The sequence below is a fragment of the Microcebus murinus genome, chromosome 1 (genome assembly GCF_040939455.1).
Source record: "Microcebus murinus isolate Inina chromosome 1, M.murinus_Inina_mat1.0, whole genome shotgun sequence".
NCBI classification, from domain to species: Eukaryota; Metazoa; Chordata; class Mammalia; order Primates; family Cheirogaleidae; genus Microcebus; species Microcebus murinus.
The window spans coordinates 139,288,808-139,305,924 of record NC_134104.1 but is presented as its reverse complement, the minus strand read 5'-3'; the positions used below and the strand labels follow the sequence as shown (position 1 = coordinate 139,305,924).

Below are 17,117 nucleotides of genomic sequence, written 5' to 3'. Positions count from 1 at the left end.
CTCCCTCTGTATTTCAAATGATGAGACAAATATCCTGAAGTTCAATTAGGTCTAACTGTAAGCAAGTAAGATTAATTCAAGGTTGACAGGTGAACAAGATGAATTAAATTAGTTTAAAAAAGCATATTCTCAGGTGGAAAAAACTTAACTCAGGTTGGGCAAGTTGGGAAAAAAAGTTAAAGCAATCTTCCTATCTAGATAATTCACAGACCCCTATAGTGTCTAAACTGGCTAGTGTTCTGAATGGGATAATTTCCTAAAATATTCAGGTCGGTCCCTTATACTATGTGCAACTTCGGTATTATAACCTAGCGCTCCCCGTCACAGTGGTACTGTTTGTTCTCTCATCCACAAACCTTCCTGCAGAGACCAATAGAGGAACTAATGCAGTGCTTTCAGATACTGTGCATACATACTAAGGGTGACAGTTTGGGTAACAGAGTAATAATCTTGCTCTAAAAGGCAACCCAAGATGATAGTGTAACAGTGAGGTGCCGCGTGCACTCAAGGGCTCTGCAAAGAGCCACTCCTGAAAATACCTAATGCTAAATAAACAGGAGTCGCCAGCTTTCAGATCACTTTCAGGGATATTATTTCCCTTCCTACAACACCCCTCCTCTCCTTTTCCCTTCTCGTATAGTAAGGGCAAAATAAGAACCAGTAAAGGCGTATAACTGCAAGGCTGAGCAGACAGGGTTCCGGCACATCTGGACTCTCCTCCGGCGGCAACGGGGCAGCCCCTGGCCGATCCCATCCGAACCAGCAAAAACGCGCCCGCAAAAATGAAAGAACGCGAAGGCAACGGGCGAGGAGTCGGCCACGAGTCCGCTGAGGAACGACCTGCCGGCTCCTAGCGTGGCGGGTCCGGACTCCGCGACCCGCGCCGGCTGCGAGGGGCTGCATCCGCCCTCCTAGCAGCCGTCACGCTTGCCCGGCCGAGGGTCAAGGTTCCACTCCGGGACCCGGACGCCCCGCCTCGGGTTGCTCGGGGCAAACTTCGCCCACGGGCAGGGGGCGCGCCCGGAGCTCCGGGACCCGCGCCCGCCTCCGCCGGGACGCGCGCTGGCCTCGGCGGCGGCGCGGGGGCCAAGTCCCGGAGAGCCGCGGCGGGCAGAGGAGCCGGTGCCCGGTCCCCGGTCCCCGCGGGCCGCGGGCGGGGGAGGGGCGGCGGGGCACTTACCACGGGTCGAACTCGTGGATGATGCTTTCGAAGCGGATGACGGCGAAGAGGCGCGAGCTGAAGCCGGCAAGCCAGGCCAGGAAGAGGATGGTGAAGGAGAGCAGCGACTGCCACCCAGCCGGCTGCGACAGCCCCCCGGACAGCCCCGCGGGGGCCGGCTTCGGCGGCGCCGCGCCGCCCGCCGCCTTGTGCGCGCACTGGGCCCCGGGCCCGTGGTGGCTGTGCCGGCTGTTCCCCAGGGCCATGAGGCCGCTCCAAGGGGACGAGTTGAGGGACGACTTGTGCTTGCTCTCCGGGGCTGAGGGCTCCGCCATGTTGTGCCCCGGCGGCGGGTCTCGCTCTCCTCAGCCGCCGCCGCCTGGTGCGAGGGGTGCTGGGCGGGGACCCGGAGGAGGAGGAGGAGGAGGAAGAAAAAGGAGGAGGAGGGAAGAGCTCTGCGCGCTCCCGCCCTCAGCGCCGCGAGGCCGGGGGACAGGGGGTGGAGGCGGCGGCGGCGGGGAGTCTCCGCCTCAGCAGCGGCAGCGACCGCCGCTCTCTCAACCCAGATGGCCCCTGCGCCCCACCAGCCATCCGTATCCCCAGTACAGCTGCGGCGGCGGCGAAAGCCGACGGGACGAGGGCGCCAGAGAAGGAAAAGGAGCAGACGGAGGCGGCACCACAGCTCTAGAGAAGCAATGACATTCCCTCTCACGCCCGCCGCCCGCCCCGCCAAGAGGAGCAAGGGGAGGAGTGTCCCGGAGTCCGGGCGGAGCTCAAGCAACCTCAGACTCCGCCCCCGGCCCGACAGGAACTGGCCCCTCCGCCTGTCACAGAGCGACAGGTCCGTTAGGGGGCGGGCCCAGAACTGCGGCGCCCACCAATAGGGGCGCGAGCTGGGGCGGAGCTTGACCCAACCGTCCTCCCCCTCCCCCTCCCGGCCTCGCGCCCATTTGCCCGGAGCCGCCGAGCTGCGCGGCTACGGCTTCATTGTCAGTTGAAAGACGCGGTTTCGCGGGCCTGTGCGGTCTGCGAGGAAGAGTGCTAGGCGGCTCCGCTAGGTTCATGGAGCTGAGCCGGGTCGAGGGGTCGGAAACAGCGGAGCGGCCTCCGTCAAACTTGATTTAAGGGACACGGAGAGCGCCGCGCCGACCAGCAGGGCGCTCGTGGACTCTCCGCGGTCGTGACTTTTAACCCGCTTTGCGCGGAGCGCCTACCACGTGATTGGGCGCGCAGGCGCGTTACGCCAACCCTCCGCGCGTGGGTCGGGCAGATGGGCTCGGCCGCCCGCTGCGCCCCCTACCCGGCGCCAGGAGTGAGTCCTCCGCGGCGGTGACACTGAGGTGCACGCTGCCCTCCGCGTCCGGCCTCCCGCTGGGCGGCTGCGACCGAGGACGAGTTTGCGCTGAAAACTCTTTGGAGCTAGCAAACGCGCCCCTAGCTCCGGAAAGTCCTAACGAGGCAGACAAAATGCGACCTTCTCTCGCCGTTTCTCACTCGTCGTATTTTCCTAATTGCAACAGTAATGTATGTTCGCTGGAAATGCGGGAATGTGCAGAAATTCATCGTTAACGGCTGCATACATTCCAGCAAACGATTGAAACTATTTTAACTTACCCTGGACTTTGAGCTGTTACCCAGTTCTCACTTCAGTAAACGATAACGGAAGGAAGATCCCTGTACACGAATTTCTGCACGTCTAGGTTATGTTTTTATACCTTCTTTCCTTTTCCCCACGCCCCTCGTCACCCCCCAAAGTGCTACCAGGTAGACCTAAATGAGTTTAAACCTAAGTGAGGCAGTGGGGAGACTAGAATTATTCTGATAAAGCCCCGTGGAAAGCAGGGAGCTTTCAGTGTAATCAAGCTCAGTAAATATTTGATTGATTTTTTTAATGTAAATTCACAGTTGTCCATTTTATTCTGATAACATCTGAATTTAAAAGGATGTGTTTGTGTAGAATTATAAAGGCCCTTAAGTCATTTAAAATTTTCTCTTTAAATTATAAATTGTGTTTAGGTGGTAGGTCTTTTCAAAATGTTGAAGGAACAAGTGTAGTTGAAGGATGCTCTTTGGAACTAATGGACCTAGCTACTCTTTTAACCCGCTAAGTGATTAACTTTTCTCTTGTTTCCTTACAAAAATCTTCTCATTAAGGAAAGGATGAAAAGTTTTCCAGAAATAGACTTTCTAACCAACAGTTTAATAGTGGACATTTATTGAACATCTAAATTTTAATGAGAATTAAGGTAGAATGTTAACTGGTCCCTGTTGTGCAGAGAAAGGTGACATACTCTTGCTAACAGCCAAAACAGTATATGCTAAAATGACAAGATTTAAAATATTTTTTTTTTGCCCATGTTCCATGAAGAAAAGTGCTACCAGCCTAAAATAAAATTTATTTTGTGTTTTTATTTTGTTTGGATATTTCTGTTGTCTTTGTACAGATGCTCCCCGTTGGGCTCTAAATTATCTTTTGCTTCCTTTGTTAGCTGTTTAATGGCCAGGGACCTCGTCTGAAAAGTGACAAGTCTTGGTTCGAGTCCCAAATTGTCGCTTATTAGCCATGTAACATTTAACAAGTCACCTACGTGGGTTGCCCTTTCTACTCTTAAAGTCAATTGTTATTAGTAAATGAGATAACTCATCTGAGTATACTTTGGAAAATTGTAAAAGAGCATGCAAACGCAGGGTAGTGGTGAGGGCACAAGCAATGTGGAAAATCCTTTTATTCTTGATCTTCATTCATTTACTCATTGATTCAGCAAGTATTTATGGAGCTCCTCCTTTATGCCAAGTACTATGTGGGCACTGGGATGCAGCAGGGAGCAAGAGAGACACGGTTCCTGCTTTCCCAGAGCTCACCAGCCAGCCCTAGGGAGGTAAGCATTAACCAAATCACATTAAGTATCGAAATGCAATGTGACAAACACTGTGGAGGAGAGGTTCATGGGAGATTTGATCTACACAAGAAGGGTGGGAAACATTACCCTGAGGAGGTAGCACTGGGGGATGAATGTACCAGGAGAAGCAGAATGGAAAGTGTTAGGCTAAACCCAGAGGCTGGTGGGAGGTTACATGGAAACTTGCCCCTTTAAACTGACCTCGCCCCTTTGAGAACCTACCCAAACCTGGCTATAAAAGCCCTAGATATCACACCTGTAATCCTAGAAGGATTACAGGTCCAGGCGGGCAGATTGCTCAAGGTCAGGAGTTTGGAACCAGCCTGAGCAAGAGCAAGACCCCGTCTCTACTAAAAATAGAAAGAAATTAATCGGACAAGTAAAAATATATACAAAAATCCAGCCGGGCATGGTGGCGCGTGCCAGTAGTCCCAGCTACTTGGGAGGCTGAGGCAGAAGATTTGCTTGAGCCCAGGAGTTTGAGGTTACTGTGAGCTAGGCTGATGCCACAACACTCTAGCCCGGGCAACAGAGGGAGACTCTGTCCAAAAAAAAAAAAGCCCTAGACATTCCGCATCCCCCCCCCCAAGTCTCCCATCCCTAGGGATTTGGGTGCTGATGCCATCTTGGCCTCAGCTGATTTGTATGCAGATGTTTAAAGAAACTTCTTTTCACCTCTCCCAGCCTCCTGCATTCCTCCCTTGGAGTTTCTAACTGAAAGGATTATCCAAACAGAAGTTAAGTGCAAAGGTCCTGCTGTGGGGCAGGAGAGGCAAGTACAAACAACCCAGAAAAGGGCCAGTGTGTCTGCAACACAGGCAGTGGGATAGGAGGGATAGGGTGGGGTAGGAGTCTGGAAGGAATAGCCAGATAGCGTAGGTCATGCTAAGAGGTGTTTTAACCTGAGACTGTTGAGAATCCACAAAAGGTCTTAAACAGGATGTGGTCCGTTTGATATGGAGCAATAGAGATGATCAGGTGTGTGTTTTGAAAAGATTACTAAGGCTACAATGTGGAAAGCACTTTGGAGAGGGGACCAGTAAGGGATCTTATCAGTGTACCTTACATTTCAGAGGTTGCTTTTGTGAAGAATATATTACAGTGGAACCACTAAGGAACCCATAAAAATAAATAGCAACATTGTGAATTCTCAATTTCCAGCCTATCAACTTAGAAAAATGTTTTTCAGTTTGTGCAATAAGTGTGTTGTTTGCCTCTCTGCACTTGAACTTCTTGATCCTGCTAGGTGCTTTTAATGTCTTTGTTGGGTTGAAATCTCTGAGGAGTCAGATAGTCAAACACTAATGGTGCAGTTTGACGAGTAGAGTGTTGTGACATCAGAGGCCCAGCTCTATTTAGAAGCTTCCAAGGGAAGGCAGTATCTGAGCTGAAACCTGAAGGATGAGCAGAAGTTCACCAGACACACCAGGAAGAGAGATGGGGGGGATTCCAAGCAGGAACAAGAAAGTCTTTCAAATTAACACACAAAGTTTCATATTAATGAGAGTGCATTGGGAGGGAGGCCGAAAGGAAGATAAGAACCAGATTATCAAGGATTTGTCTGCCTAGTTTAAGTAGTTTAGATATTAACCTATAAGGAGCTGGGAGCCACTGCAGCATTTTGAACAATAACATGGCCAGGTTTAGTTGATGGAAGAAAAAGTTTTGAAAAAAAAAGAAAAAAAATTTTTGATAGCAGTTTGAAGGATGTACTGGAAAGAATGAGAGTAGAAGCAGGGAGACCAGTAAGGAGGCATTTGCAGACGTTTAGGCAAAAGAAATTGCCTAAAAACAGGGACAGTGGGGTCCAGAGAGGAGGGGATAGATAGGAGCGTTATCAAGAGGATAGAATGCAGAAATTGACGGTTGGGGCAAGACAAAGTAAGAGTTAAGATGAATTAGGAGTTTCTGGCCTGGTTATTTGGGTGGAGTGTGATGTCTCAGAAATGAGGATCTCAGGATAAGGAGCATGTTCGCAGGGAAGAAGATCAAATCAGCTTTGGACATGTCATATTCTAAGTCCCTGTAGGACATCTAAGAGTAGGTGGCTAACGGGCACTTAGATAAAGAAATCTGATGCTCAGGAGGGGGAGTTTTTCTGAGGATAAAGGTTTGGTATTCCAATGGCTGTGGATGAAATTTTGCTGGAATCAAAGTTAGTGGAAATGAGAGAAGGGTTGAGGATAGAACCCTAAAGAACTCCCAAATTAAGAAGCTAGAAGATATGCCTGCAAGGAGCCAAAGATAGAGCAACCAAAGAGAAAGACCCAGCAGAAACAGTGATATCCTAGCAGCTAAGAAAGGGAAATCACTTGCATTTTAAGAAACTAGTATCTCTTCTCCTCTCCTCTCTTCTTCTCTTTCTCCTTCTTCTTCCTCCTCTCCCTTCTCCTCCCCTTTCTCTTCCTCCTCCTCCTCCTTCTTCTCTCTCCCTCTCTCACTCTCTCTCTCTCTCAGCTCTCAATCTGAGTAAAGCAGCCACATTGTGAGTAGCCCTATTAAGAGGTCCATGTGAAAGAAACTGTTGTCCCTGGCCAGCAACCCACAAGGATTGAAGGCCTTCCAACATCCACAAGAGTGAGCTTGGAAGTAGATACTCAGTCAAGCCTTAAGATGACTGCAGCCCCAGATGACACCTTGCTTGCAGCCTAGTGAGACACTGAGTCAGGGGACTCAGCTAAGCTGTACCCAGATTCATTACCCATAAAAACTATAAAATAAGAATTGTCATGTGGCCTTTGGCAAGTTATTTATGTTCTAAGCCTCTAAGTTTGGGGGTAATTTGTTACACAGCTATGGAAAACTAATACAATGGGAATAAAGAATGACAAAGGTAGCAGCAACCTTTCTTTTATAATTTTCCTGAGAATGTCCCTAAATAACCTGCAAGGATGAAAAGAAACAGTTCCACTATCACCACTCAAAGAATGTCCTAAGGAGTATTCATCCCAAAAGATACTTCAGGAAAGGGAAAAGAAAAAGTATTCCTTGTCAAACAAATCTACATACTTTATTTCCCCTTTGAAAGTTTGTGATAAACATGGCCATACTGAATGCTCTGGAAAGTCCTATAGCAACTTGATTTATCCCAGAATTGCCCAAATCTAGTTGACTCTAGGAGCCCTTTTCTTTATAACACCTATTAACAGGCTGTGAAACATCTAATCCTCAGAACATATTTTGGAAAACACTGTAGTTGACACTTTAACTTTAGCTCTCAGGACTGCAAGGCCTTTCATCTGGGAGAGCTCTGGGCCAGTAGTTGAGAGTTGAGTTCTGGGTTAGGTCTTGCCAGCAAGTCAAGTGACTTTAGGCAAGTCTCTGAAGCTTCCTGTGAGATAAATAGAGCTGCCATACCTTAAATTCCATACAGCTCTGCAAGTCTCTGAGGTCATTCAGTGCAACCTCAGAAGACGAATCTTAAGTACAGTGTAGGGACCTTGCTTATCCTTTCACTGCTGTAGTCACAGGCACTAGCCCCAGGCCTGACACATAGCAGCAAATATTTCATAAATGAATGAGTTGGTGCACACTATGGTATCAGATCAATATTTTATTTGGTGCATGCAAGGTTAATAAAATGACTAAGTAAAGTTAGTCCTTTTTCCCAAGTTGCTGTATTTCCAAGATCCTATGGAGGAAAATTTCTGTAAATTTATTGGGGAACTTTGGATGAGAAGGGGGTGAAGACAGTTACAGCATTGCAAAGTGAGGCAATACCTAAGTGCTGTGGGAGATATGAAAGTGAATAATACCCTCCAATTTATAATCCAATAGAACTGAAGCCTGCAACTTTTTCTGTAAAGGGTCACATGGTAAATATTTTCAGCTTTGTGGGCCATACTATCTCAGACAACTACTCCCTTCTGCTGTTGTAGCATGAAAGCAGCCATAGTCAATACGTAAGGCAACGGGCATGGCTGTTCTCCAGTAAACACAGCCATGCCTGCAGGCCAGTTTCTTGGCCCTTGTGATAGAGGAATAAAGTGATTACTATGATCTAATTTAGCTCAAAATCCAGTATGAGGCAGAGGATGTTCTCTATCATGATCACTGAGAAGAGTGAGAGCTTGTGTCTGGGCAGTCATCGAGAACATTTTCATGAATATTGGCTTAGTCTTAAAGAGCAGGTAGAATTTTGATGAGTGAGATTTGGAGAGTGGAAAGGCTGCATTAGAAGCAGAGGAAAAGGAAAAGCAAAGTCATGTAGGGCAGTGGTCCCCAACCCTTTTGGCACCAGGGACTGGTTTCATGGAAGACCATTTTTCCATGGACAGGAGTTAGGGGGATGGTTTCAGGATGATTCAAGGACATTATATTTATTTTTTTGTGCAGTCAAACCTCTCTGCTAATGATAATCTGTATTTGCAGCCACCCCCAGCGCTAGCATCACCGCCTCAGCTCCACCCCAGATCATCAGGCATTAGATTCTCATAAGGAGTGCACAACCTAGCTCCCTCCCGTGTGCAGTCTACAGTGGAGTTCCTGCTCCTATGAGACTCTAATGCCACCACTGATCTGCCAGGAGACGGTGCTATGGGAAGCAGCTGTAAATACAAATGAAGCTTCACTAACTTGCCCACCACTCACCACCTGCTGTGCAGCCTGTTTCCTAACAGTCCACGGACTGGTGCTTGTCTGGCCACTGGCTGGTACTTGTGTGCAGCCTGGGGGTTGGGGACCGCAGATGTAAAGGATACTTGGAAATGAGCAAGTAATCTAGAGTTGAGATGCATTGCCACATTTTATATTTATTTGCTACCATTGAAACAAGGACACACTCCAGGTCATATAAAGCAAATTAATTTTCTATTTTAGAACTTCTGACAGTTCATATTTCTGTGTCCGCTATCTCATGGTTTCCAAAAAAAGAAAGTGTATATCAGTTAGGCATGTATTTAGCTGCAAGTAACAAAAAGGCCAAAGGATAGTGGATTAAACACATAGGGGTTTATTTTCTCCCATAACATGAAATCCAGAGAAAGGTGATTGCTGATATCTATTCATTTGCTCAACAATGCTTTCACAGCTTTCTGTCCTTAATATCCTGTGCTGGATTGTCTGTTGTCAACTCATCTTCATCCTCTTCTGTGGTCTCCTCTGCACATAAGAGAAGCTGAAAAGTACTTTTTCCAGATTCTCTTCTCTGTGTGGTTCCACAGTAGAGTTTGTCAATGAGTGGAATTCAGTCAATATTGGAAGATAGAAAAGATGAAGAAGTGGTTTCAGATAAAAGAGAAAAGATAAGCCAATGTAAGATTTACAACATTTTTTTTGGCTGGTGTGAAAATCACTTACAAAATTGTTGTAGACTAAGATCATTTGTGGGAGCTTTTTGGAGATAATTGAAAATGGGAGCAGCTTCCTAGAGAACTTTTGAGAACTCACTGCTTTGGTCCTTCAGGCTGAAGTTTTCAAAGTCTCCTTACCTGACCCTGACCTTCAGAGAGCAACTTTCCTGATCTTTGTTCCCTATGGTCTTCCAACATTCATGTAAGTAATTATTCTTTATTCCTAAAGAATAAATTCCTAAAGTACCTGGAGTAGCTCTGTTTTCCTGATTGTACCTGGCAATATACTGTCAATTCACTTAGTATATTGGTTGTTATTCTCTTTACTGTTGCCTTGTTCTTGTAAGATAGCTGCTACAGCTCCAGACATCACATCAGCATTTGAAACAGAAGGTCAGGAGAAGAGGAGATGCCAATAATATAGGCCCTCCTTTTGTAAGGAAAACAAACATTTTCCCAGAAATTATTTTATCAGACTTTCTCTTAAGTCTCATTGGCACCGCCACCTCCCATGATCATATTGAGTTTACATTGCTTCAGAGTTACTGTTTCATTTCTTTAGGCACGCCTGGTCTTCCTGATAGCTCAAACAAAAATCCTTAAGTTGGGTTCAAGTGGCTCTAATTGACCTGACTTAGATCATATGCCAATTTCTGACCAAGTGCTCTTGCCAAGAGGATGCGAAACACTCATTGGCTTAGGCCATCCTGGAGCTGGAGTTGAGTCGAACCTTACTTGTAGGAAATCTGAGGCACTGTTACAGAAAGGAAGCAGTACTGCATGCTAGAAAGGTTCACTGCATTAAAGGTATACAATTTTGACCAAGAGGAAAGCAAGTAGATAGAATTAGCACCCAAGAATCTAAAATTTGAAGAATGTATATGCAGCTATAATTTGTCAATATATAATTTTAAATTTAAAAAAAGGCATATACCCTAGGATACAGAAAACAGTAAAATAAAATTTGAGGAATGTATAAAAGAAGTATTTTGTGGGTGGGAGGTAGATGCCTTTCCTTATTCACTTGTGACTTGATTCAGACCACAGATCAACATGGAGCAGAGGTTAGCAAAATTTTTCTATAAAGAGCCAAACAGTAAATACTTTAGGCTTTGTGGCAATATCATTCAACCACAGAATTTTGTCATTGTAGTGCAAATGCAGCCATAGACTATACATAAACAAATGGGGTGACTGTATTTCAATAAAACTTTATTTACCAAAATAGGCAGCAAGCTAGATTTGGGTCAAAGGTTGTGGTTTGCCAAACCCTGAACTAGAGCATTTCCTGTCCTTGAAGTGATACAAACTTGGCAACAAAGATTTTTCAGGCTTTGCTTAATAATTTATTTTATTTTATTTTATTTTTTTTACTTAATTATATACAGAGATAATATTAATACATTCATGGCCTATTCCCTGACTGCCACAGCCTTCCTTCTTCTAATCTAGATGGGTGATAATTTTCATTATTTCCTTCTGTCTTTTTTCAGTATTTTTTATGGAAATGCAAACACTTCTGAAACTATTTTCTTATATTTCCATTTTTCTCATGCTCTACATATTTCTCCCCATCTTGATTATTTTTTTTCTGAACAATTGTCTTCAAGATCTTTCCACATCAGCTCATAGAGAACTTTTTCATTTCTTCTTAGGGCTTCATAGTATTTCAGAAGATGTACTCTAACTAAATCAATCACCCGTTGGTAGATGTTTGGGCTATTACCAGTCTTGTGCTATTATTTAATACAAACAAGGCTGTAATAAAGTTATAGAGAAGTAATTTTGCCCAACTGCAAGTGTGTTGGTTGGAGAAATTATCGCAAGTGAAATTTGGTATGGGTATGTTCATTTGTAATTTCAGTAGGTAAATTGTTCTCCATATGGGGTTGTACCAATTGCATTCCCACAATGTGGGAGAAGCCTACTTCCCAGTGCTCACCAACAGAGTGTTAGCAAATCCTTGGTATTTTGCCAACAAGTGAGGTGCAGAGTGGTAGTTTTAATTTGCATTTCCCTTATGAGTAAGGCTAAGGGTACTTATTTAACATTTAAGACAGTCTTTTCAAATTCTCAATGAGGCAGAATTGCCATCACTGATTGTATGTTCTTAAGCATAATTATTGGAATAGTATGCTCCAATGTTATGGAAACCATTAACATGTATAGTTTTATTTGCTAGTTGCTCAGAAAATGAGGTCATCTATATTAAATTCTTGCAAATCTGTTCTTTAAAAAAAAAAAAAACTCGTCCTATTCAATTTAGCATATTCCCTAGATTATCTATTCTAGATCATATACTTCATGAAAGTACCTTTGAAGCAATGAAAGTTTTTTTTTTTATGGTACATTAATAAATTCAGATAGATATTTTCTAAAGAGAAAATAACTGTTAGCAAACATCTCTTGTGATACAAAGGTGATTATTTCATTTTATTTTAATGAAATTTTGTGCCATCCTGATGTGTAGCTAAACTGTCCACCTTTTCCTGAGAGCTTTACAGGAGCAGACAAAGAAATAGGTTACTTTGGCAAATAATGTTTCTTTCAATGTGTCTTAACTACAATTACAGTGCTTTGGATGCAGTTCTATCTCCTATCCCTATACATTTGTTTTTGTTTTGTATTAATCCAAGTAATTATAGAATCAGTAACTGCATTCTATTTGCAAGAGAATTTATGAAATTATGTGGTGGACCATAAAATAATTCAGAGTGAAGTTCAAAGCAGAAATTTATAAAATATGAAGATTTCATCCTACAGGTTTTCAAGAAAACAGAAAACTTGAAATAGGGATTCTCTCTGGCTTAAATTTTCTTTCAGGTAATTTAATAGGCATTGAGCTTCAGAATTATACATTTTTAAGACAAAAACCCTACTTCTTTTTATTGTAAATTATTTAATTTTAAATTTAGGTACAATAAATATTATACCGAGGAAATGTATTCCACTTAATAATTATACAGAACAAGTTCATTTGCTAAGGAATTACAAGGGATTTTGTTAGTTATTAAATTAGTGACACAATAAAGAATGGAGGCCACATTAGCTAGAAGTTATAAAATAGAAAACTACATTATAATTTTGATAATAAAAACAAAAAATTAAAAGGAGCTAAAGGGCTATATTAACTATAAAATCTTGTAGACATCCAAAGCATTGTAAATGCATTTATGATCAGGGTGTTAATTCTACTTCTGATGGTGTGAGTTTCTCGGGCTCTTTGGCTTTTCAAAGAAAAGAGTTATATTTGGGTTACTGGGTAATCAAGTGTATCGAAAGGTTGCACAGAGGAGTAAGAGAGACAGGAAGGTATCTTAGCAGGTGCACGCCCAGGCCTTGTAGAAAACAGGAAGTTATTTCAGGACACAGCAGTTCTGGAGGCTCAACAACAGTACCCCAGGCCAACAGCACTCAGCAGCTCCCTGCACCATGCCCTCTCCAGATGCTGACTCTACTGTTCTGTCTAGAATCCCCGTGACTGCCTTTCCTGACTTTCTTCTGGAACTCTCTATCCTTCTTCTCCTAGACTCTTTACTCATGCTCCCATATGGCTCCCACTGCTTTGTGGTTTCTGCTTAGGAATTGCCCTCTCTTGGGTCTTTGTGCATCTGCCTTAGATACGTTTCCTCAGAAGCACACCCTGGGTTTAACTTTACTGTGATTTATTAAGGTGACTTATTAAGGAAGTGCCCTCAGGAAAAATCAGTAAGGGAGTGAGAAGGTCACAGAAGGGAAAGGAGCCAAGCAAGGATGCAATCTCAGGCACAGACCGTGGAGGGCCCTTTACCCTGGGGGAGCTTGAGAGTGTAAGTTAGGCTTCAGACATGCAAACTGGAGGCAAGGAGCTGGGGTGCTCCTACTCCCACACTGTCAGTCACTGGTTAAGTGACTGGGGGTGCACGAGCTTGTAGGCACTTGTGGCTCTCTGGTCACTGGAAGGAAGAAAAGATCCAGGGAGGGGCACACACAAATGTGTGTGTGATCTGAGGATCCTGGATGTGCATGGAGCATTGCTTCAGCATTCTTCTCAGCTTCAAGTGTGGCCAGATTGGAGTGCCCAAGGAGAGAAGATCTGATTGGGTCAAGAAGTTATACTCCAGTAAAAGGTGCTCCTTATTGGGCACTGGGCCACTCACTCTATAGGTTCCTGGACATCTATAGACTTTGCTACATGCTACAGTGCATGGTCACTTACGTTCGATGAGCCTCCACAAGGGACTGTGGCTCTGACATCATGCTGAGCCCTCCTAGAAGAGAGAAGAGAAACTGGCTTGCATCTTGCATAGTTTCTTCCAGTCCAGACTACTTGATTCTGTTTTAGTTTGTTTACACCTAGATATATACTTGTTATTTTGATTTGATTTGCTGGTGGGGGGGGGTGGAGGATGTTTCAGGTGTGTCTTGAAAGTAGCCACCATCTCTTGATCTCAGATTGGATGTTCTTGGATGAGTGTTTTAAATAGTAATTATTGTTCATGTATAGGAAAGGAACAGGTGCTTGTTATTGTTTCTCATTTAATTTAGTTTTTACAATCATATTTCTCAAAACAAGGCCCCAGGGGTACCTGCATCATAACCTCTTCAGGTGCTTCTCAAAAATGCAGCTTCTTGGGCCACATACTTAGTATGTTTGGGCATGCTCTAGTAGTCTGCATTTCCAATTATTAATAGCACTCTAGATAATTTTCTCAAACTAAAGTCAAACTTTGTGAGCCACTGGTTTACAAAGTAGGTATTAGCCTCTTCATTTTACTGTGAAGGAAATCAAAGCTTTAAAGGGCTAAGAAATTCACCCGCAGTTACACAGCTAACACCGAAGGTGTCTCAAAAGTTCTTTTCCATAAAAGGAAGTTTCCATTGTGTTTGCAATGTGAAAGTTCACTTGTTTACTATCATCTTAAAGCAAATTTCAGGGTGTCTATGACTACATAGAGTCTCTGTGTATATCATTTCATTTAGACTAACTACAGCCTCCCAGTTGTATGACTACAAAATTATAATTTGAGTACTTCTATGTTCCTACTAGAGAAAAAGACTTGAGTGCAAAGGCAGCAGCCAAACAAATCTGGGAAGCTAAAGGTGAAGGACATGGTCGAAGAATGCCATTGACAGATTGATCTGGTGCTTCAGCAATTTTTTTCCAGATACAGTGATACTGTATGTTTGGTGAAATGCTGAAAGGGTTCAACATGTCATATTTGTTCCATGTGGTAGGGCCAGGATTGCTATCCTATATGTAGGATAACCTGAGCATGTACATAGAATTTTGAAGTGTTGCTTCTGATCCAAGTGAGAATGCAGGAATTGGATGGGGATGAAATTCTCTCATATCTGACATATAGTGCAGATCTTGCAAGTCTGGACGTGGCTGTGAGGAGAAATGGCCACATTTCTCCATAAACAGTGATTTGGAACATTTGGCAAAATCAGAGCAGTTCTTCACCTCCAAATCCAAGGGTTGGCCTGCTTGCAAAAAGGAGGAGCATAGTCAACAAAAATCTGATGTGCTTGTGTATTGTTGCCCATAAGTCATTCTTCCACGGGAAAGAACTTAAAGATACCTTAGGAGGTAACAGGATCTGATCCTAATCTATGCTTTGTCTGAAACCTGAATTGGTGTTCCTTCCTCTAAATTATCCTTTCACTATGTGTGTTGTTAAAGACTGAATTGTGTCCCACCAAAATTTAAATTTGAAGTCCTAACTCCAGAGTGACTATATTTGGAGAGAAGACTGTAAGAAAGTAATTAAGGTTATATGAGGTCATAGGTTGGGGCCTCAATCCAATAGGACTGGTGTCCTTATAAAAAGAGAAAGAGATACCAGAGATCTCTCTATTTCTATTTGCTTAGGAAATGTGCAGAGGAAAGGGCTTGGGAGGACATAGCAAGAAGACAGCCATCTGCAGCCCAAGGAGAGAGCCCTCAACAGTAACCAACCGGCTGGCACCTTGATCTTGAATTTGAACTGTGAGAAAATCAATTGGTTATTTAAACCACCCAGTGTGTGGTATTCTGTTATGGGAGCCTGAGTGAACTGATGCATGTGTACTGAGCAAAGCCTAGGTGATTAATCTATTTTTCTTTAAGTGACTTTCTCTACTTTAGCATATTCACAAAAATTTTTGAAATTATGGTATCTTAAGCTGATAATATTCAACCAGACTGAATCTAAGAAACTTACTGACACATATATCTCATTTATCTAAGAAACTGAAGAACATTAAAAAAAAAGCATTAATACTTAAAATTCTTGTGCTTTGAATTCTTATTTTATTTATATTCTAAAATGTATTCATATAACATAAACATTATATTTTATTCTTATGTACATTTACGTATTTATGTATCTATTTTATTCTTATGTATGTTTTGTTCTTTACATGAATTTGAAGACCACAGCCATAACATTTTGGCTAAAGAAAATCCAGTTCAACCATTATTTTATAGGTAACTGAGAGATGCAGAAAGATGTTTTTTTTTTTTTTTTGAAAGCATGAAAATGAGGTTTATTGAGGAAAGCAAGATAGGATTATAGGGCAAGAGCAAAATGTGGGTTTACAGAGTATGATACATATGCCGCAGATGACCACTGGACCCATTGTCCCGGCAAGGGAGAGCAAAAGGAAGGGCACAAAAAGGTTGAGTGACTTGTGAAAGACACATAGCATACTAGCCAAACCAGGATTAGAACCCAGTTCTAGTGACACCTGGTATATCTTGATGCCTTCCAATTTACCATGCTAAGTACTATAATACAAAGGTAATAAATTTGTATTATAAAATGCTTTAGATTCTCAAGATAATACAAATGATCAGAGACAGAATATTTGCCACTTTAACACTTGAAAGAGAGTGCTATTAAGAGTTTTAGCGTTACTTTCCAATAATAAGGTTGGGCTGTATTAGTCAGCTACAGATACAATAATGCTGCATAACAAACAACTCCAAAGCTGTGCCTTAGCACAACAAGCACTTAGTTTTACTTATGGACCTGTGAGAAATCTGTGATTTTGTTGGGCTCAGCTGCTAACAGCTGGATTTAGCTTTAGGTATAGGGAGGGTTGAGGTCTCCTCCATCTGTCTCTTTAATTTTCTTGGACTCAGGACTTGTTTAGATCATGTTCTTTTTAGGATAGATGGCAGAAGCTCAAGGACCAAGCCAAATCATGCAAACACACTTACATCTATGGTTTGTGTAATGTCTACTGATATTTCATTAGTCAAAGCAAATCCTATGGCCAAGTGCAACATTAATGGGGCTGGGGCTGTATATACCACCAGCTCTCCTGGAATTTATCACAACAAGATGGGTATAGAGTTCTATTACAGGAGAAGGATGAATTGAAAATAATAACCCAATCTATGAAAAATATGACTTGAGGTTCCTGGTTATTATAATATGTTTGTAAAATGTAGTTTATAAAATTCCATGCAGCAAATTTATGAGCCAAAAGTGAGAATAAATTCCAATATGCTGTATACATTTTCTTCTTTAAGATGAGGAAACATAGTATTAATTAAAAGTTCTTTATTCCTTAAGCAAAGCATATGTCTCCTCTGAAAAATGTTTGCTTTTCTTATATGCAAGCCTTTGTTTACATGAGAGAAAAATATATTCCAGTTGCAAACTTGTCATTTTGGAAACATTTTAATTGGATGAGGAGTTTTAATGTTTGGGCATGTGAGCTTAACTTCATTTACCTAATCGTGGACTCAACTATTAGATAAAGGAGAGTTCTGAATCCAAGAATGTGGACCTTGGA

The 17,117-nt window shown here is 43.0% G+C and overlaps 1 protein-coding gene across 1 annotated transcript in view; it reads right to left on the bottom strand.

Annotated features, from left to right (window-relative positions):
• The window catches only part of STT3B (STT3 oligosaccharyltransferase complex catalytic subunit B), a 110,724-nt gene extending 108,800 nt beyond the window's left edge, over positions 1-1,924 (bottom strand). Inside the window, exon 1 of the mRNA XM_012769168.2 lies at positions 1,181-1,924. Within this exon, the coding sequence (XP_012624622.1) occupies positions 1,181-1,494 (314 nt within the window). The 5' untranslated portion in view covers positions 1,495-1,924. The remainder of the gene's footprint in view (positions 1-1,180) is intronic.
• Positions 1,925-17,117: the final 15,193 nt, after the last annotated feature.